Source organism: Toxotes jaculatrix, chromosome 9 (genome assembly GCF_017976425.1).
Source record: "Toxotes jaculatrix isolate fToxJac2 chromosome 9, fToxJac2.pri, whole genome shotgun sequence".
In the NCBI taxonomy this organism is placed as follows: Eukaryota; Metazoa; Chordata; class Actinopteri; family Toxotidae; genus Toxotes; species Toxotes jaculatrix.
The window spans coordinates 28,241,245-28,263,095 of NC_054402.1; the positions used below are offsets into that span (position 1 = coordinate 28,241,245).

General features: G+C 42.0%; 3 protein-coding genes across 3 annotated transcripts in view; all 3 read left to right on the forward strand.

The window, feature by feature from the left end:
• Positions 1 to 1,712: 1,712 nt before the first annotated feature.
• si:ch211-167j9.5 (tyrosine kinase receptor Cad96Ca) lies at positions 1,713 to 7,710 on the forward strand. The gene is made up of 12 exons (XM_041045479.1): positions 1,713 to 1,943; positions 2,216 to 2,308; positions 2,394 to 2,487; positions 3,144 to 3,351; positions 3,494 to 3,632; positions 4,561 to 4,659; positions 4,762 to 4,922; positions 5,056 to 5,193; positions 6,243 to 6,354; positions 6,616 to 6,715; positions 7,161 to 7,260; positions 7,577 to 7,710. Exons 2-12 carry the CDS (start codon positions 2,272 to 2,274, stop codon positions 7,676 to 7,678), a joined length of 1,290 nt encoding a protein of 429 aa, XP_040901413.1. The 5' UTR covers positions 1,713 to 1,943; positions 2,216 to 2,271; the 3' UTR covers positions 7,679 to 7,710.
• A 1,172-nt stretch (positions 7,711 to 8,882) lies between these two features.
• tmem97 (transmembrane protein 97) lies at positions 8,883 to 11,201 on the forward strand. The gene is made up of 3 exons (XM_041046713.1): positions 8,883 to 9,077; positions 9,213 to 9,357; positions 10,090 to 11,201. Exons 1-3 carry the CDS (start codon positions 8,964 to 8,966, stop codon positions 10,362 to 10,364), a joined length of 534 nt encoding a protein of 177 aa, XP_040902647.1. The 5' UTR covers positions 8,883 to 8,963; the 3' UTR covers positions 10,365 to 11,201.
• Positions 11,202 to 13,817: 2,616 nt separating this feature from the next.
• The window catches only part of ulk2 (unc-51 like autophagy activating kinase 2), a 34,262-nt gene continuing 26,228 nt past the window's right edge, over positions 13,818 to 21,851 (forward strand). Inside the window, exons 1-3 of the mRNA XM_041045841.1 lie at positions 13,818 to 14,969; positions 18,891 to 18,983; positions 19,194 to 19,235. Coding sequence (XP_040901775.1) covers positions 14,880 to 14,969; positions 18,891 to 18,983; positions 19,194 to 19,235 — 225 coding nt within the window. The 5' untranslated portion in view covers positions 13,818 to 14,879. The remainder of the gene's footprint in view (positions 14,970 to 18,890; positions 18,984 to 19,193; positions 19,236 to 21,851) is intronic.

A 21,851-nucleotide genomic window follows, 5' to 3' on the forward strand; every position in this document is an offset into this window, starting at 1 on the left:
CAGACTCTGTGAAGTGGCTTTTTATTTGTGTCCTGAGCGATCCAGATTTCAGTTAATAGTAATGAGGAGGGTGTTGCTCTGGGATTAGCTGGGATCAGTTGATGGGCTGATCCACCACTTGGAACCTGGAAAGGATTGTGATGAAAGTTGGTACAGACAGAGTTCATTCAGTGTAATAACTTTGGTGAGAAGCTGCTGGAACATCTGTCTTCACCCTTAAAACTCAACTGGAAGCCTCCTGGTCCCAGCACACAGTGACCAGGAGATGCACAGTGTGTGTGTGCCGTCCTCTGCACCATCCTCACCTCTATGTGCTAAACCTTTGGTAATTGTTGGATTTAATATTTAAAGTTTGTTTATTAAGGGGAGAATCCGATTTTATAGCCACAAAGCAACAGCACTAAGCACTGTGTGTTTAGTGGTAATCAACAAATGTTAACGGCTAAACTGGAATGGTCAGCATGGGAAATATTACACCCGCTCAACATCAGTGGGTGTAACAACCTCATTGTGTGCAGGATTAGTGTTTAGTTCAAAGCCCCGCTGTGCTTAGACGTAGCCGTACAGAGCTGTTACCATGGCTGTGGACTCGAGTCCTTTTCCTGCCTCGGTGTAGAGGAACATGCTGTTGGTGCAGTGTGTCTGCAAATGAGAGAGGAAACCACACTGGCAGGGTCTCTGCAGCCACACTGCTTCTGAAACACAAGCTTCTTCCCTCCGCACCATGTGAACGGGCTTTTATCCAGTCCTGTCTCACACATTAACACGTTTGATTATCCGTTCTAAGTGCTGGTTGGGGGACTTTGTGCGAGATCTGTTGGTGGAACACTGTGATCCTGCAGTGATCTCAGGTCTCACATCACCAGCAGCTGCTATGCTAAACTAGAGATTAGCATCAGTCCATCCACTTTCACTCATGTACTGCACGTAGATACACTTTTGAACTACTTTTTGTACATTATTTTATGTTTTTTTGTAAATTTAAAAATTATTATATATTTTAAAAAACTATTACGAGCACATGAAATATTATAAAGTTAAATTTAGCTGCCCCTCAGTGAGCTACAGCATTAAAATGTTGCTCACACCTTAATACACACCATAAAAATGATAAAATAACCGTTCTAGTCAATGAATACTTTTACTTTTCATATTAAATATACATTTCACCCTTTTTACTTTCTTAAATATACATTTAAATGAAGGAATTTTACTTCTAATTGAGTCATTTTTACATTGTTACTAAATTAGTTTTTCCAGCACTGAGTCTATGCACCAAAATGATCCAATCACTGAAGCGGTAAGGCTATTTATGCATTTTTTTTTCTTCATATATTTGCATAAAAATGAACCAATTCAACAATTCTTAATATTTTTGGTTGAAAAAATGATTATGACGAACTTGCTCGTGTGCTCTGGATCCAACCAAACCAGCTAAACTTGGGTTGATCATGTGCCTCATTTTACATATCAGACCTTTAAATCTGAATAAAATCTCTTATCAGTGATCAGTTATTGCTTTTATTTTGTCCCACAGTCACTCCCCCCATTTAAGCCAAGTTTTAATGTGTGGCAGAGCTGATGTGACCATGGCTCAGGCTTTCAGTGCGTTGACAGTCTTGCTGAGCATCAGATAGGATGTTACACGGAGCTTCATGCATTTCAAACCACCTGCTGCTACCGTTCATTTCCTCTGCTTGTGTTGTGGTTGACACATGATGAAGGCTCCTGCTGGTGACAATGACAGAGATGTTCAAGGTTTCCACAACCCATGCTTGAATTCTTGAAGGGTTTTAGCATTTTTTTTTTTTTTTTTTTTCAATTTCTTTTTTTAGTAACTCCAAACACAAGTCAGACCCAGACAGACAGCTTCAACTGAGCTGCGGCAGCTGGTTTCTGATCAGCGTCCCAGTCAGTTAAAGAATGGACGTCACAAAATTCAGGTAAGGTAGTTTTATGTTGGAATAATGTGAATGCATGAGCTGAGTGTGTCTCCTTCCTGTGTGTTCTTACTGTTTTCTGCTTCAGGTTTGACAGAATCAAACAGCTGTAGCTCTGTTCAGACCTCACACTGCAGCTTCTATGAAGTTTAGAATATTCTAATAAATGTAATTAATCCTTTGATTGCTGATTCAGTTTTATTAAAATTCATTCTGCTCAACATTTCTTTACCTCGCTGCCGTTTTATTTTAACGCCATGAAACCCTTCTTCCAGACCGACTTTTACTTCCTAGTGCCCCGAGACAAAATTTAACCTCAAGTGAGTGGAAGATGTCTACAAGCAGAGGCTGTGAAAACACGAGCTCAGGTGAGGCCTCACAGGTAATAATCCAGCTTAACACGTCGTGAGAGCATACTGCAGCTGAGTGTTTCTGTCCTGCTGGTTCTTTCAGGTCATACCCTGACCCTGCCCTGCTACATCCTGATCGGGGTTCTCTGCTCCACCATCCTGTTGTTCACTCTGCTGGGGCTCGTGTGTCTCAGAAAGTAAGACAAGCAGAAATGATTTCACGAGGAAATTCACTGGATTTGATCTGATGTCAGTGTAACAGCACAGGTGTAACTAACAACACGAATGATGTGTCCGCTCCTCTGAAGTGTCCCTATAAGGATGAGGACCTGTGCGTGCTGACTCAGTCGCAGAGTAAATACCTGTGAATGGGCTGCAGCCATTTTTTCAGTGTTAATAGTTTCACCCGTGGTTTTCCTGTTGTGTCAAAATGTCTGCTGCCAAACTGGCCCGACACCAAAACACACTGCTGCTGATTGTGTTGTCTTGAGACCATATTTTCCAGCGACATCATCATACTCGTGTTTGTGCCGTGCTGTTTGTGTTGTTGATCTCTGTAAATGTAACTCGTTTTAAATGTTAAACTCTCAGAAACGTTCTGTTCTGTTCTTTTATTATACAAAATCCACCTGGTTGAGTTCACATGGTCCACAATAGCTGTACTGAGTATTTTATTTTCATACAAAATTAATGTAAATTTTCTGTTAGCGGCTCTGGTTGGGGGCTCTACCACTCGATGTCCACACTGAAATATATTTGGCAACTATTTTTCTGTATTTTAGTTATTTTATTTCCAGCAAACGCCTTCCCAAAATCTTCTACACTTTACAATGTACGCTACGTTGTCTTGCAGATATCGCTCTTTGGTCCACACCATTCGGGAGCTGCGGAAGACCAAGTTGTTGCTAGGTCCTGTCCCTGGGCTAGAACCTCCCATCACACCCGTGAGGCCGCCGGGCCCAGCGCTACAGGAGGAGGAGCTTTCTCCCCAGACTCCCCCGCAGCAGCAGTGCAGCGCAGTCAGGCCCTCATCCAGGAGGATCTGGAGAAGCCTGCAGCAGGTGCTGCTGCTACTCCAACATCTTCATGGCAACACGTGATGCAGATAGAAAGATTTCACCTGGATGGTGTTGGTTTTTGCTTGTGCACTGCTGTGATTCTGCACGGCCACCTCTCATGAATATTTCCTGTCCTCCATCCTAGGGTCCCCGTTTCACTAAGTCAGACCTGAACCTGCTGCAGCTGATCAAAGCAGGGAAGGAGGGTGTCTTCTACCAGGCCAGGATGACCAAAGGGACCTGTAAAGGCCACAACATGTTCACGTGCAAGATCACCAAGGAAGGTACTACTGTGCTATTCTAAGGGTTTAGAAATACAAGCATCATAAGACACACCAACATGTTTGTATCAAATCTTGTTCAACTCTTTGTAGATGTTGTGTCTTTAGGCAGATTTAAGAACTCAGACAGAGGCAGGTGGAGGAGAGTCGGCAGTTTATCGTCACTAAGAAGAATAGTTCTTTGATCTGCAACAAGAGGCAGGAAGAGACTGGCTCAGACCATAGGTGTGTGTCCAAGTTAAGATGGAGGGCAGGAGCTGGTGAGCCAGGGAGGGGAACAGGAATTAGCTGGAGACTGATGAGGACGGGAACCGCACTGGGACACAGTAGAGACAAGTCTGAGCAAGAGGGACAAGAGCACTGGAATATAACTCAGCTGGGTTTGGCCTCAGGTTTATCACAATAGATGGGAAGCTGGTGGATATATGCAGAAGGTGTGGACAGGTGGACAGGAAGACAGACAAACAGGGGACAAACCAGAGCCAGTAGGGAGAGGAGACCACTACAAACACAGGGGAGGGAGGAGGGGCTGTCGGCCCCTAACAGTACATGTGTGCTATGACATATTAGCAGTGGATCCAGTGATTACGTGTACATGTGAACCCAATGAGAATAATCACCAGACTCTGCGGTTCCCCTCAGCTATAAGGAGCATTTTAGTGTCTTTCAGCTCATTGTTTTGGTTTCCCAGCCCTGATCTTTGTGGTGTCGGGTTTCAGCGTACTCAGCGCTCTCATCAGCCTCATTCCCAGCAGCAGCAGCAGGAAAGATGTTCTCTGACATCATGATCACAGAAAATGTTGAGCTAAAACAAAGGAAGAATTTAATCTGTTGAGCCTTTGACTCTTTATAGAATCAGATGAAAAATTACAGAGCTTTGTTTTTTTTTTGTTGTTGTTTTTTTTTGTTTGTTTTTTCTTTTCCCTCTGAGGCGTCCGTCCCAAGTATGTGGACACAGAGGTCTCCATCATGAGGAAACTGGTGCACCACAAGAACATCCTCCAGTTACTGGACTGGAACACAGCTGAGGGTGAGACACATTTATAAGGACGGGACAGGTTGCTGATGGCTGTTAGCAAAGAGAGAAACCAGTCCCCAGACTCTCTCCGTGAGTGTGTTTTGCTCTGTGCAGAACCTTACATCCTGATCATGGAGTACGTGAGCTACGGCACTCTAAGGACCTTCCTGCAGACCAACAGAGGCCACCTCAGTGCTGATCCTGAACTACAGAGTCTCCTCACCATCGCCTCTTACCACATTGCTCTGGCCATGCAGCACCTGCGCTCCAAAATGGTAACAACATCACACACTTCTGAGTATACTCAGCTGTATGTTGATGAATAATGTTTTAATTATCTTTAATAATGTTTTAATAACAATTACAAAATCCATGCTAAACAGTGTGTGGGTGTGGTATTTCCTGCAGATTGTACACTGCGACCTGGCTCTGAGGAACATCATGGTCAATAAGTTTCCCTGGGAAGTGAAAGTGGCAGAGTTCGGCCTGGCCCGAGACTTAACGCGCCTCACGAGTCGCCGCAGCACCCGCTGGAGGAACCCGCGGGTAAAACGACATGAACCGCTCGCAGAGGACGTTCTACTGCTGTGACCGTTTCAGTTTCCCCGCTTCTTCTGAAGTTTGTCTTGCATGATAAGATCACAACAGGTGGCAGTTTTGTGAAAACTGTATCACCATCATCAGCGTTTTCGTTTTTTTAAACATTAGTATTTAATGAAACTGACACCAGATAGATCCTCAGTCACCCAGGTCATTTCTAAATGCTATTCCAAGGCACCTGGACTCGTTTGAGGAAGACGTTTCACCTTCAACCCTTTCGGGGCCCCTCCAAAGTCAGCTTAACACATTCACACTAGGACAATGACCCACATGTGACCTCTGAGACTCTCAAGATGTTAATGATGAGACCTGGACTCTCCACCAGTCAGTTAGAGCTGGAGAAGCCTTTTGGATGAAGATGAAAAAAAAAAATCTAATTATTTTTTATATTATTTATTTTTTCATTTTTATTTATACTTCTTAGATTTTAGGATTTTAGACTTTCGACTTTCACAGTGGTGACATTTGCTAAGTGTTTTCTATCGAGTGCCACTGTCATGGAATTTGCATCCAGATGCTGCAGACCAGTCCTCACACAACTAATTCAAAATGTCTTTGACCGGCACGTAACACTTAGATCATACTATCTGAACTTGCCCTGTTACCAAGGCTGCTGCTCAAAATGAATCTATATTTGTGTGTGTGTGTGTGTGTGTGTGTTTGTATGTATAAGGGTATGTATAAGGGGGATTTAGCAACATCCTCTGCACAGGAAACAGCAGTTTCAGGAAGACGTGGTCTTGATGAGAGAGGCCAGCAGTAAGAGTGTGATTACTGCATCAGAGTTTCCACCATGAACTCATCCGCTCACTATAATTATACTAACATGTATACAGTCACCAACGACACTGTATACTGATGTTTCAAATTCTTTATTATTGTCATAATATCACCTTTCTTTCTGTTGGTGTGAGTTTCAGTTGGAATGTGCTGCTGATCAGATTTTACATTTCTGAGTGAAAAATCTCATTTTCCACTGTGTGTGACTCACACAGCAGCGAGTGCCGCTGCGCTGGTACCCACCTGAGTACTTCAAGAACAACTACTACAGCTTCAAGGGAGACGTGTGGGCGTTCGGCATCGTGCTGTGGGAGATGCAGACGTTTGGTGAGTTGGTGGCTCAGGTAATGGCAGGTGTAACACGTGGCACAAAATGGTTGGATGTGTGGGGTGGGATGTTGGAGGTTCCTCTCTGGCCATGAAAGCCTGCAGAGAAATGTTAGTTTTCTTTGCGGGTTCCACTTCCTCCTTTGACCTTTAGTTGCCCAGTAATCGTTTCTAAACACAGTCACAGATCAGAGGATGTCCTTTAGTTTTAGTGGCGAGTAACTGTTCCATTCTGACAGTCAAATCTAACCACATTTTCAGGGACCTTACCTTACCCGAACCTGGAGACAACAGAGGCAGTGATGTACCACATCTGTGTGGGTCATAAAAACGCAAACCCTGAAGGCTGCAGACCAGAGATGTGAGTTAAAGCTCAATTCTTTCAATTCAATTAAAACTCAACAATCATAATGAATACCTTTATTTCCCATTTCCTTTTGACATAGATTTTCTTACATGCATGTGAATCATAATGTTATATTCTATATAATATTATGTGTGCTGTATATTAGCAGTGTTTCCTTTACCATTTTAATTTTTCTTCTGTAGCTGTAGAGTCTTAATTTCACCTCTGTGATATTAGAGGTTGACCTGGTCACTGATCGATCATTAATCATCAATAATTAATGAAACAGTATTCTCTCAAAACATCAGCCAGTCCCCAGTCGTATTATCACTTCCACTAAATACAACCTCGGCCAGGCCTGTCATGTTTATTCTAACATTTCAGTATCAGTTATGATTGCTGGTTCCCTGTTATTGATAGCTTGATGAATCCTTTGATGTGAAATATCTGAACCTCACAGACTTCAGATCATGCAAGACTGTTGGCTGGAGCCATACACTCTGAGACCCTCGTTCACAGACATTGTCCGGATGCTGGAGAACATCATGGAAACCGATGCAGTAAGCGTCAGCTGGCTAAGCTGTCTTTTAAATGGTTGACATTATTAGTTATTGATCCGTTAGGGGTGACATCACTGATTGAGTCTGAGTCTTTTCTCTCTTTTCCTTGTTGCAATTTGTGAAAAACAAACTTAAAAAACCCTCATGAAACCTTCATCTAGCATGTAAAAGAACATGATTTGGTCTTATTATGTAACAGAGTATTGTCAGAGATGTCATGAAAGAATTATTATACAATTTTAGTGTCATTCCCTAACAGGTAAACCAGGAGTCTGTTGTGATTAAATTAAACCTTTGTTGTCCTCTGCTTCTGCAGGATTATGTGGATGTTGAAAGTCCACAGCATCTGGTGAAAGATAAGGCCGAATATCACGAAGCTCGATGTCTACGAGCAGCCAGCGTCACCTTGGATGATTAAGACCTCATCTGAATGAACTTCACTGAGTTCACTGCACAAAAATCAAATCAATACATAGAACTTATTTTCTTTTAAGTGTTTCTCTGTGTTTGGATGTGTTTAAACTGTTTGACAAACACCTGCACTCTGTATTTATACTATGTTAAATGTAGTTGGTTCCATTATTCATGAGCCATATTTTTGAGATATATATATATATGTAATCATCATTTGCATTCATTGGTATTCTGTTTGTAGATACATTCAGTTCAGACGTTCAGTAATCTGCGTTAAGGATTTGGATGTTTTGTAATGTTCTGTAAAAATGATTTTTTTTCTTAGCTCTAATGTTTTAGACAAACTATATTATGTAGTATATTATTATCATTGTTATTCTTCTTCTTCTTCTTCTTATTATGTTATATTTTTAAGCACCTGCCAGATTTTCAGTCTCATATGTGACCTGTGTTTTTAACTCAATACAGAATCTGACAACAAATAAAATCTAAATTCTGTGATTAATAATCTTGGGAGTTGTCTGTTATTTGTCCACTTAAGCATAAAAATGCAGTGATGTTGTGGTGTAGTTTAGCTGCAGCGCCCTGTAACAGATTTCTAATAAAGGCCCTGTGTCTGTCCGATTAACGACTTCCGTGAAGGATGGTGGGATTTGATGTGATCACACTGTACTCCATGTCTTCTCCTGTGTGGGATGAATGGTGAGTCCAGGAACGCCTCCATCTCCCTCTGCGAGCCAATGGGATCCATCCGGGGAACACGCGTTTTTACGACAAACCATGGACAGTTCAGAGAGGAGAGGAGGCCACTACCCCGCCCCTTTAAGTCTTTTCATTCTCGAATGGGAGAAGAGAACGGAAACACAGGTTATGACACAGGTTATGTTTTGTCCCATACTCACAGAAGGAAATACTGGACCCGTTTTTCACAAGCCACATATGTTCTGAACACCCTGAACACCAGTCTGTGTCTAAGCAACACACTCTCGCGATATCCGGGAACACACGATACTTCTCTCTGTGAGCTCTGATCTGACTTACAAGTGGATGCAGGATAGATACTTTATTCATTTTTAACATAAGATAAGTAATAAGTGAGCTATTAATATTAGCTACCAGCTAATTCATACCAGCTGCATAAACCGCGCCCACGACCACGCCCACTACAGGAAGTGAACATCGTTTCATACCACTGGTGCAGCTTACGTAGCGCGTCATCTTGTCACGCTACTGCTGTGAACTTGGTCCCACTTTCCTATTTATGATTTGCACTGAGTAACTCCGAGACAATGTCTACCCGGCTCTTAGAAATAATCTTTTTCTTATATTTTGCCTCTCACATTCCCATCACATTGTTTATCGACTTGCAAGCCCTGCTGCCGGAACAGGTGTACCCCCAGCCGGTAAGTAGGCTGTTAAGTGCCAGTACCGGTGAAGTATAGTGAATGGGCTTCTTACTAAATTATGCTGCTTGCAGAAGAAACAAACTTCAGATAAACTGCTCTGAGGAAGGCGCTAACCGTCCTTCTGTCCTCCAGCTGAAAGATCTTCTGAGGTGGTATGCAGCGGAGTTCAAAGACCCCATGGTGCTGGATCCTCCACAGTGGTTCAAGTCCTTTGTTTTCTGCGAAGCTTTGTTTCAGATGCCTTTCTTTCCCATTGCGGCTTATGCTTTCCTAAAAGGTCAGTGGACACAAACTTGCGTGAACTTGTGATTGGTTGTGGAAAATCCGTTGCTGCCTTCAGGATCTTGTCGTACCTGAATGTGCTAATATGTCTAACTTTGCCTAATGTGACACAGAAATACATGCATATAAACATGAATTCATTTCTTTTGGGGAATTTTAGACGGCCAGATGTTGAATTCGGCACATATTTTCCCAATCTAATTAAATACCGTATGCACCTTAAGTAGCCTCTTGTCTCTCATGTGTCTTTACCACCCTGCACAGTGTCTACTAAAAATTCTGAGCTAGTGGAATATGAAAGTTTTGTTTTCTCCGGCAGCGTCTCGTTGAACCACAGTTAGACTTGTGGACTCAAAGATATAGGTCTGATAATATTTTTTTTGACGTACCTTAACAGTTAGCCAAGCCCACATTAAATTGGTATTTTTTCTAATGGAGTTCGGCGCGTCAGGAAAGAAGCTGGCTCAAACCTGACCTCTCCTGGATTTTTATATATTAACATAAGAAAACCACGGTTGTGGAGGATATTGGAGGATATGTGGAGTATTTAAAGCTACACTGTGCAACTTTTTTCAGATACTTTTTTTTTTTTTTTTTGGAAATATGCCTCAAAACATAACTTGATGTGGAGAGGTGCTGTCATCATTAATCAGTATTTGGAGACATTTACAGGCACATGATAAATGATTGCTTTTAATCAATTTGTTTTTTTGTGTTTTTTTGTTAGGTGGCTGTAAGTGGATCAGGACTCCTGCCATTGTGTATTCCACACATGTGGCCACCACACTGGTCCCGATTCTGGCCCACATCCTTTTATATCAGTTCCCTATGAAGCCCCACCCCGGTCCCCAGACTGCACAGGAGCGCTGGCTGCTGGTCTCCATATATGCTCCATACCTGCTGGTACCTGTGCTGCTGCTCCTCACCATGCTGCTGTCCCCCACATACAACTCCACCATCAAATCTGGACATACATCAGCCAAGACCAAGAAGAACAAGTGATGCATTAGCAGACTGCACCCTGTCTCATTTACTCAGATTTTAGAAGATATATTTTTCTGCATTTCTGAATGGACCGTTTGTTCGTGATATGCTCTTTAATTAATTAATTACTAATTGGACCCATGTTTGTTGGATGCGTTATGTGTTTTTATCAGTATCAGAGTCCAATTAATACATTTATAAAGTGTCTTAATGAAATCAGGGTAAATGTCGATTCTTTAAAGGGCCAAGTGTGACACTGAGGGTCACTGAGCCCTGGTGGTTAATCACAGAGCCCACATGGTCAGTCTGTTCATGTTTATGTAATTGGGTCTTATGGTGTTTATTGTAGACTAGGATGAACACAAGCAGGACATATCACTGGAGTGGGTGTATTAATTCCCAGCAGTTTAAAGACATAATGTTAAATGTTCATGGGAACCAATACATCTGCAACCCACTCTATAGTTTCACCCTTGTATTTTTTACAAGATGGAGAGATTTATATGATTGTTTCTTCTAGTATGTGATGAATGCTAATATTTTATACCTTCTTTATTAATGACTTCATTATAGTAATTTTTTTCACAGCTGATATTCTGACACAGGTGTTACTAGTGACATATACAATGGCTCTGCTTTCAGTCAGAAGCAGCTCAGCGAAATTCAGCCTGTGCACTGGTGCTTTTGTTACTTTGTGTGAAGAAGGCCCTTTGATTACTGGGTAACATATTGTGTTCATCCATGGCTATATAGCTAAACACAGTAGAAGCACCATCAGAAAGTCTGCTAATGGAAGTGGGAGCAGGTTGTAGTTTGGTGTTCTGACAATAACCTGTTCCTCAATGGCAGCAAAAAAAAAAAAAAAAAAAGGAAGAAGGAATTCATTCCTGACTTCAGTAAACAACATGCGATCCATGTGGATTAGCAGTAACTGTTTAAAGAGATATCTTTAAGTTCCTGGGCACACACACACAGACACGCATTACTAAACACCTGAGATGGTCTGTGATGGTCACAGCAGTGTCTACTTCAAAGAAGTTTGACAATGGTTAAGCTTTCGAGCAGGCTCATTCCCAAGCTTTTTACCAGCAAAATGTAGGAGGTGGTCATACAAGCTTTGGACTGCAAACCATCACAGTTCTTAATTAAAGGGCTACTCCCGTCATTTACTTTCTCAGAAGGTTTAGAAACTCTGAGAGAGAGAGAGATAAAAATGAAAGAAATGGTTACAATCAAAGCAGAGGTTGAAATATCCTGATTTCTAACTCCCAGTATGACTCAAGCTCCAAAAATGATGCGTCCTGCATTTCCCAAAAATAGCTTCTTAAATTAGACTGTCCTCGTCTGGTAAACGTCCATGTCCTTACGGGCCCCCAGTTCATAACACGGCAGGCCTTCTGTTAAAAATCATCATCATCATCCTGCTTGTTTCCTGAGGCCTTGAGATTGATAGAGGACAACCAGCAAAAACACTGGTTCACCACACTGCTAACAGTCTTAGATATCTATCCAGATGCTTATGGGCCACCACTGTTTTTCTTTTAACTCGTTCTTTTTTTTGACACCTCAAACAAATAATGTATATCACTGCATTCAGCAGAGTCTCCAGTCTCTCACTATATGTTACACTGAGATGATAGGAGTTACAGGCTGTGACTGGTAAGCCTGAGTTCAGGAGGCATCTTTCAGCTGAATACGTGTGTCACTCTGTAGAAACTAAGCACTTGAAATCACCAAGGCAACCTCTGACTGCAGTTGGGCACAAATAGCTGATTCGGATCAGTTGATTACAGACGAGCTCTCTGATTTCTGTGCTGTTTATCAAACATTTGGCTCAGCCCTTTTTCACTTCAGGCAGCTTCACCTGCTCCTTCATCCAAATATGTGCAAACAGTGCAGATTAGTTTCAGGCATTTCCAACCATGAAGCTCAGCTTCAGCCGTTTTTTTTTTCTCCACACAGTTTAGCATCAGCTTATTATTATTTAAAACTGTATATGCATAAGAAAATATGGATTAAAATCCTGCAACAGGTCACAGTTCATCCTGTGAAGGTGCACATGAACAAGGTACTGTCAAACCTATAGGCTGGGACTTCATCAGGGACCGTTCTCAGTACCTACTTTTATTTACTGGATATAAGGGCTCAAGCCCATGCCCCCCAAGGTATAGAGGATCCATGCCTTGGTACAGGGGAAGAGATAGAGCAAATAGCTTTTTCTGGCTACTCATCTGGCCTTGACTTGGGCAGCACATGGTGCAGCTGTGACTATCGTTACCGCTGTGGATGAAACTTGAAATATTACAAAAGTGTACTGTGTGAAGTGAACTGACATCACCTCGCAGCACCCAGTCTCTGAAATTTAGCATATTCAAATACTTTGCTCTCATGGCCACTCACACTTCCAATGTGACAAGTTATTCACTTGTATTTTAGTTTTTGCAAAAATTTACATGCAACTATCCAAGCTGTGAGGCTAATGTCGAAGGGTTAAAGGCCCCCTGGGCTGGTTTGTACTTTGGGTATATCGAAGTGTAATAGCAGGTGTAAGCACTATTATTATTCCTTCTTATAGCTTTTCCAGTGGAGATGGAAAAGCTATAAGAAGGAATAATAACAGTGGACAAAGAGACACAATCTTCTATTTGAATAGTGTCTTCTGTGTGTGAATGCTAGCCTGGATTTTCATACAGTTATCACACGACTCTTGTCTTGAGCCTCTAATTTATTTTAAATCTGTTGTGCGTTTCATAATTAAGGCTTTGTTATAGTTGTTGAAGGACATCCCTGCACAGCTAGTTATGTTTTCAGCCACCAGAGGGTGTCAGATCTAAACAGAGGATATAGAAGCTACAACAACAATCATTGCCATCATTAAGCCACAGCCTGGGTAGTGTGGTGATTCATGTATTATATTATCATGTCACGTTTTCAAAAATATAATGAAATACACCACGAGGGCATGTTAATTTCATGTTGATTGATGTCGCTTTCAACCCCAGTTGTCTTGGTTTTATTTTATTTTTTTGTAATGTAACCACACACAAGTAAATATCTGAAATATACATTATACAACTCGGATGTTCTGGCACACTGTCATGTAAGATATAACCAAAAACACTATTCTCTAATGTTTCATGATTTGAACTGAAGTCAAACTAACACATTTCCTTAATTTTCCCATCCTCGGGAACATCTCGTCAGCTCCTGGGCATTCCAGGAAGACACTGTGCACACATCAGTCATACCTTCAATTCAATTCATCATTATTAAATAAATATTCACGTTAGTTCATATAGAATCCATTTTTTTTAAATCAAAAAACCCCAGCTTTTCTCATGCAGTCCTAAGAGCCTCAGCAAGCGGACTAACCCTTGCAGCGGAAGGAAAGGTCTAAAGTCGGCCTTCGCGGAAGGATAGGGTATAAAGCAGGAACACGGCACTAGATCTCAGTATTGTTTAAGTGAACGGCAGCATCAGAGGATCAGCAGTGTGTTATGATGCCGTAGCGTTTTACACTGATTACAAACGGTACATTTAAATTAGCGGGTTAACGTGGAAGCAGGTGTAACTGAAGGCGACGGCTAGTCCCAGTGCTACCTGTCATATCAGACTTTACGAAAGAAACGACGAAGTGTCCTTTTATGTCCACACGGCTGAAATTAAAGCTCACTGGGGAAACGGCAGTCTTCTTTCAACAGGACAGAGATGTGTCTTGTGGACTCGGACGTCTTTCCGACGAAGACAGATAATAAGGACTAACGCCTTCATGAACAACAGCTCTGTGTTGACATCTGTCCTGCTTCTTCAAGATTTATGCTATCGCTGGCTGCACTAGCTCGCTGATGTTGGCTAGGTTTATAGGCTGCTGCCACTTGTATATTCTAGATAGTAGCAGCTTAAATTATTCCGAATCGCCCAACCAGGTAACATTATTTTACATATTATTGTTAGCATGTTTGCAGAGACTTGCTATGGGCAGCAGCAATGACGCTCGGTGTAGCCACAGGGTTATGTCACTGTCAGGCTAACAGATAGCTTGGTGTCTGCAGCTGCCTCAGTCTTTGCATGGTCATGTCCAGCAGGCTTGGCATCATGTAGACTGTCCCTCTGAACAGGTTAGTTGACAGGGGGGGGGGTTTACACACTGTGTGTTAGTGAGCCTCCTTGGAGAGTAATGCAAAGCTGAATTGCAGCCATCCAACTAGGTCAGAGACTGACAGCTGGCACTGAGACAGTTTAGCTTAGAATTGTTGCTAGCCATGCTCAGAGCCGTCTGGTCTGTGTGATAGTACAAACATCCCACCCTGCTTAAAGGACATGTGAATGCATCATGTCCTGAATGCATCTCTTTATTTATGCAATAAGGCATATCAGAGCAGCTTGTCATGAAATAAAACTCGCAGTGCAAAAGAAGCAGCGTCACCAGGACCGAGTGGATAATTTGATCTAGGATTGTCTTCTGAAGAGGAGACCAACATTCAGGGCTGTCCACCAGTGCCCAGCATCAGCTGGAACCATCAGCCCATCACAATGGAAACGGTGGGAGATTTTGAGTACAGCAGAAAAGACCTGGTTGGACACGGAGCCTTTGCTGTGGTGTTCAAAGGAAGACACAGGAAGGTAAATAAATAACTTGCCTGCAATATTTGCTTCCCCTCTCCTCTTCCAGGAACAAAAAAAAAAAAAAAAAGAAAAGAAAAGAAAAAAGAAAACAGGCAAGTAGGCAGCTTCATTTGAAAATCTGGGTCAGCCAGAGACAGTGCATGATGCAGTTCTGCAGCACTGTACTGTATGTGGGCTGTCACCTTTTTTTTAGGGGTGGTAATATTTACAGTTGCTTTTATGACTAAACATCTAGGTCCGGTCTGATGTAATGTACAGTCATGTTGCATCGGGTGATTTCAGCATTATTTCATCCGCCTGATGTTAGTTTGTATGTGTATTTATATCGTCTGGTTCATTCATGAAACGGATGAGTCAGGCAGCAGTGAATGACTTGCTGACGTACTGAGGCAGGAGGGAGGATAGGGTGCAGTGTTTTTCCTTTTGATTTTTTTTTTTTTAAGGACACGAGCCTTCCTTATGTAACATCTGCACAAGGTTCATTCATACTGAAGCAATGAAACCTATTAGCTTATTAACGTAAATCTCAGAAACTGAACTAATTCAATACATTTGACTGGTGTCACAGGACATCGGCTGATGTGTTTGTATATGTGACAGAGATGCAGGAGATGACATCATGTTGCCCCCATTGCTATTGGTGTGAAAACAGATGGTCCTGAATTCCTCAATGAAAGCCACGTTAGAGCATCACCTCTCTCCCTGCTGTAGCCTGAGCAGTGCAGCCTCCATCTTTCTTTACGTGAACCGACAGCTAACTCAGAGCCTGGAAACTGAACTTGAATGGAGACCTGCTAACAGTCGGCCCTGCTTACGCATGCACGTGCTGAACCACCTCCGTTCCGCTGCTCACATGCCACCCTGTCGTGTTAAAACAGACCTGGCGTGTGATCAGTGTGTTTACTGTTTAAGTCCTATCATCTGCATACCATGTAGCCTATTTATAGGATTATTTCCACCTCGGAGGAGCAGGAAGGTTAGAGCCACCTGCATGCAACAGAGGTGATTAATGGTTTCATTGCTTAGGTACTGCTGGATGGTTACATATGGGCTCTTGTTACACTATAGTATCAAGTTATTATGCATAGGCTGATCAGAGATCAGGTAGGACAATCAGCTAATTGCATTAACAGCAGTGTTTTTGACGTTGTTAGGTAATTTCCCAGTACACATATTTAACAACCAATGCCAAACAAAGAGAGACAAAACTCTCTAGTTGCCATTAATCTGTTAATTTTATGTCATAATCCGATTAATTTACCTCCTCACATCCTTTATGGCCTCAGGGGGCGCTGATTGATGCAGGGGTGGCATGAGGTACGAGCGCACACACACACACACGCATGTGTGTGCGCACACATTTGATTTTGTTTTTTCAGATCTCTGAGAACAAAGTGTTTTTGGCTGTGACTCTCCCAAAAGAAATGAATTTCTGTTGAAACATTTAATGTGTTATCTTCTCATAAGCTTCCAGTATTATATAAAATAAATAGTCTCTTTCTAGATGCTTATCAAGTGTATAAGACCAAGTAAACCTGATGAATGTGTGCGTTATCTTTGATTTTTTTTTTTTTTGTCAGACCCTATCAAGCCTCAGCCTGCCCTCTTCAGACACTACAATGACACATTCCTGTTTGCTAAGAATGTCCATGTTTTTAATGGTCCAAATTAGATATAGAAGTGTGTTCATACTCCTTTGGCATCACGGCCTTCTGCTCCCCAGTCTCAGTCTCCCACTGTCTATTACTACAGCTACAGCCAGCGTCTGGCTGCAATGTTGCTGATGCTAATCTCTTTGTTGATCACACCTCTATAATCGGCTGTGATTCATAAATGGGATCACGTACTATTCTGGACAATGAAAGCATGTTTCTGTCTTTGCAGCACGACTTTGAGCAGATCCACAGAGAGCCATTAGTTTTGCTTGAAAGAACAAACTCTGCCCCTCCCACCTTCCAGCATTACATGATGGGCTAGCGGGGTCACTTTTTATTTATTCATTTTTTTTTTCTATGGGTGCAGTGTTGGCAGCTCAGTCACACTTGGCTGAGCAGGTTGTCAGTGAGCTGGGGATGGATGCAGCTCAGTTGGCTGTCCGTTATGCCAGCCTCTAGGCAGAGTGCACCCGCAGAACAAGAACATCTCCTATTAACCTAGATTCATTTGGAAAGCATTTCTTTTTATACACAGAATTCCTTCCTTACCTTCCTGGCTAACTGACCATGTAGATTTCATTTGGCCACGCTGTATGTGTGTTTTTCTCAAGGGCATAGAAAGAGTCTAGGGCTCTGCTGGGTTTTATACCTGTGCCCTTTAGCTGGGTGTTTGCATGTCCTGAAGGCCTTTCAGCTCATGTGAGCTCCAACATTCTTTTTATACCCACTCCAGGCGCTCATTTGGAAATATTATATCAGCCCAGGGAAGAAAATAGGCCCCTCTCCTCTCACTTAGATTTTAATGTAAGCAGGCTGGCTCCTGTACTAGGTGTTATCTGAGTGCCTTGTCATTCAGCGTGTCATTCACTGCAAAAGACACTCAAGTGACCTGGTGTTACTGGGGCGGCTAAAATTTCCTCCATCCTTCAAGCCACCTCTTACACACACAGTGTTGCTGACAAAGCAGTTTATGGCACGACAGCCTGGCTTTTAGCACACACACACACACACACCTACACTCACATATATTGTGCTCTAGTCCATTTAAATGTCACTTTTTTTTTTTTTTTCCCCAAAAAAGTTCAGGCACCACTCAGTAAGGCTGGCTAATTTGGTTAACACCCAACATTATGATATTGAAATGAAATGCAAAATAAGCACTGCAGATAAACAAATGTGTAAAACAAAGTCATCAGTGACTCATCCTGTTAGTTTTAGATAGTTATACCACGTTTGGTGGACAACAGAATTTTTGTAAAATGATACTGTCTCATCGGGAAAAGCCAATAAGCAATAATTATAACAACCAAAAAAAAAAAACTTCTCTTTCTATCAGTTTTACTCTCAGCTGTCAATGTCACACATTTTAACCGCCATGAGGGAGAATTATATTTTGTTTGTGGCAGAGATGGCAACTTTCCCATCCCTTCCCTTCCCTAGTTTCCTTAAAAGGCCAGAATGCAGTACACCCTATAGATGCATCGACTACAGATGTGGTATGATTGTACTGTAGTTGGTAAGTAACCAACTACAGTAACTGGGCTAACTACAAGGTTTTCAACTAAATCTGAGGCAATAAGTTAATTCATTGATTAGCTGGTCAAAAGAAAATCTACCAATAAGTATCCCGATAACCCTTCGGAGTCCTGACTATTGATGAGACAAAACAAGCAACCTCACTATGTCACCTTCAAAAATCATGAAGGTCAGTTAGTTTTTATCATTTTCATACAACAGATGCTGCATATTTAGGAAATGTAACTATTAGGCTGTCTCCTATGTACATTGATTGTAAGATGAGACCTCCAGGATGCGGTTGGCTTACCACCTCCACTGAAACCGTTTCCTGAGGGAAAGCATGGCCAAGCTGTATTTGCAATGGTCTTCTTTAAAAGATGGCACATTCATGTACTTCATGGCTGGTGGTTGTTGAATGTCAGTTTTTAAAATGTAGGAAATTACCAAAATAATAAGTAATAGATGCTCGGCTGTACCACAGACTGAAACGAGGCTGTGTTAGAGTAATAACATTGAAAGGGTTTGGTTTATGAGGCATACTGAATCAAAACAAGTTGAAAGAATAGTTTCATGATGAATACGTGTACGTGAATAGGCGTCATGCCATCAGAATAGTGTGGGAAAACACGTTTACTTATGATACTAGATAAGGGGGTATTTTGAAGAGAGTAAGTTCTCGTCAGAGGAACCCCATGTGCTGGGTTTTAATCTCTTTCCTTTCCGTCCTGCTCTCTGTGTTCCACAGAAGACCGATTGGGAGGTGGCCATCAAGTGCATTAATAAGAAGAACCTGTCCAAGTCCCAGATCCTTCTTGGCAAGGAAATCAAAATTCTGAAGGTGAGCATGACATTTCGAATTGCCTCGTACTTATTTCCTCTGTGTTCTTAAAGCATGATTTGACACTGACCTTGTGTAAGTCTGCACCTTTGACGAGAGGAGCTTCAGCATCCCTGTTAGAGCTATCAATGGAAGTGATCCCATTAAGTGCTGCAGCCTTCTTAATGCTCCTGCTAATGCGTCTCATTTTTCTGCTCTGTTTTTACTCAGGAGCTGCAGCATGAAAACATTGTGGCGCTTTATGACGTCCAGGTAAATTTTTTTCATTTTTTTTTCTTTTCTGCATTAAATGACACAAGTGTAATGAGAGCATCCATTTTTAAACTCAAAGACCACTTTATTAGGAACACCTGTGCACCTGCTTATTCATGCAATGATTTAGCCAATCGTATGGCAACAGTGTCATCCATGCAGTCATGCAGGTACAGATCAGGACCTTCAGTTAATGTTCACATCAAACATCAGAATGAGGGAAATGTGATCTCAGTGAGATCTGTGGCACTGCGGCTTGACTGTTGGTGCCAGATGGCCTGAGGTTAACTCAGACTGGTGTGAATAGTATAAAACATCCAGTGAGCATCAGTTCTGTGGACGGAAACTTGTTGATGGACTACAACAGCAGAGACCACGTCAGGTTTCAGTCCTGTCAGTCAATAAAAGAGATATGAGGCTGCAGTGGACACGGGACTCACCAAAACTGGACAGATGAAGACTGGAAAGCGTATCCTGATCTGATGGATGTGGATTTCTGCTGAGGCTGCAGATGGTAGGGTCAGAATTTGGCATCAGCAGCTTGAATCCGTGGACCCAACCTGTCTTATGTCAACAGTCCAGGCTGGTGGTGGTGCTGTGATGGTGTAGGGAATGTTTTCTTGGTTCGGGTTAGGGTTAGGGTTAGGGTTATTGAAGTATTGTTGCTGACCATGTTCATCCCTTTATGGCCACAGTTTACCATCTTCTAATGGATACTTCCTGCAGGATAATGCTCCCTGTTGGCCAAACTTTGAAGCCTGTTGAAAGTATGAAATATGACTTAGTGGGTAAGAGTGCATTGTGTTGAATTTGAAAGTCCATACTGTCTGTGCACTGTCACATATACAATTCACTATATACCAGCCAATACCCATCTGATGGACCATATTCACCTGTTAAATGAGTACAGACACAGCTCAAATCCACTTTGTGATCTGACTGAGAGCTCAGTATCTGGCAGTCCCATATCACACATCCCCGGTTCGTACTCCACCTTCAGACTCTGTTGGATTTGGAAAAATGGGTTTTGAAAATGAACAGGCTTTGCTAGAGGCAGAATATTTAGGCTGTGTATGTTTCCAAGCTTTCTGTCTCGAGCATTTATCAGCGGTCCTGGTGTGTTATACTGTTGCAAAGCATTAGTGATGTTTTGTTGTTTTCTACGCACAGAGGTGGGTTGCTTGTTCATGACTGACAGTGGGCGTTGTGAGAGGCTCTGACTACATTTATGTAGTGGTTTGCAGCCACGCAGCTTAAACAGATGTTTGTATTTGTAGTTCTTTAGCAAACAGGGACTCTCTGAATAGCTGCAGCCAGCGGTAAATGATTGGACTCATGCTGATCTTTTTATTATGTTACTCACCATGTGAACATAGACTAAAAGACAGCGGAAAAGTGTTCTCAATCTGATCTAGCTTCTTCAAACTGCTCTTCTGTTTATGTTTTCTGTCACAGAAGTCCTTCCCAGCAGACTTAGTAGAAAGTGATGATGAAGCACTTCCCACATAGTAGTGGTACTTCTTATGTTTACATAAACCTCCCACTGGGACCCTTTTGATCGGTCCATCCACCCTTCCACTTCTCCACCCATCTCTTTATCCCTCCATCAGTCCTGCTGATGTAATAACCTCTTGCAGAGGCAGATGGCCCAGGAGCCCAGTCATAGCTCAGCGGGCAGGGTTACTGTAGAACATGAAGCTTCCATCAGCTTCCATAAGACTTGAGGCAACAGAACCGCTTCTTTATTTTCCTGTTCAACAACAAAAAAAAAAAAGCAGTTCACTGTCCTGGATTGAATTCCATAACCTTAACAAATATGTTCACTTGTTTTTCTTTAGCAAGCAAACAGGTTAACCAGAGTGATTCAAGAGATGGAGATGAATAGGACGTAGATGGTGCAGGCCATAATGAGAATGTATGAAGTTATGCTAGCAGAAGATGACTTCATTGGATTTCCTCATATTAATCTGCCAAAATCATTTAAATAGCTTTCTTGCTAGGAGTTAGATGTTTCAGATTATATGATATTTTCTGTCTGGTAAGATGGTCACTGTGATAAATTAGGTAACTATAGAGTTATAAATTCTTGCTCCAGCTTGGCCAAGAGATATGTCAAACCTTGGGAACTAGAATGTAAACACAGAATGGAGTCTGAAGTGGTCTTGCCTTTCTAAGGACACACCAAAAAGACAAAAGGCAAAAACGTTTTCTCTGTTTCACAGTTCACTCCAGTAGCGTCATCATCCCTCTTTCACTTTGCTTACATTTACTGATAAAGTGAAGGACAGCGGCACCAAGTTCCATATTGCAGACGTCGTCAGACTTGCTTAATTCGTGTGGTATAAGGTTAGAAATTTATAGATAGATATAGTATCTTAGCATAAAATTATACTTATTAACACATTAGATCTTATTTGTTTAATCTGTACAAAAACAAACACAACAAACAGTTTCATGGGGGCTATGTGAAATCAGCAGAGACCTACTGTTCTGCTACCTCTGGACAGAGCCAGGCTAGCTATTTCCCCCCTGCTTCCAGTCTTTATGCTAAGCTAAGCTAACTGGTTGTTGGAAGTTGCTTTCTTTTTGCAGTAATCCTCTCATGTGACTCTGACT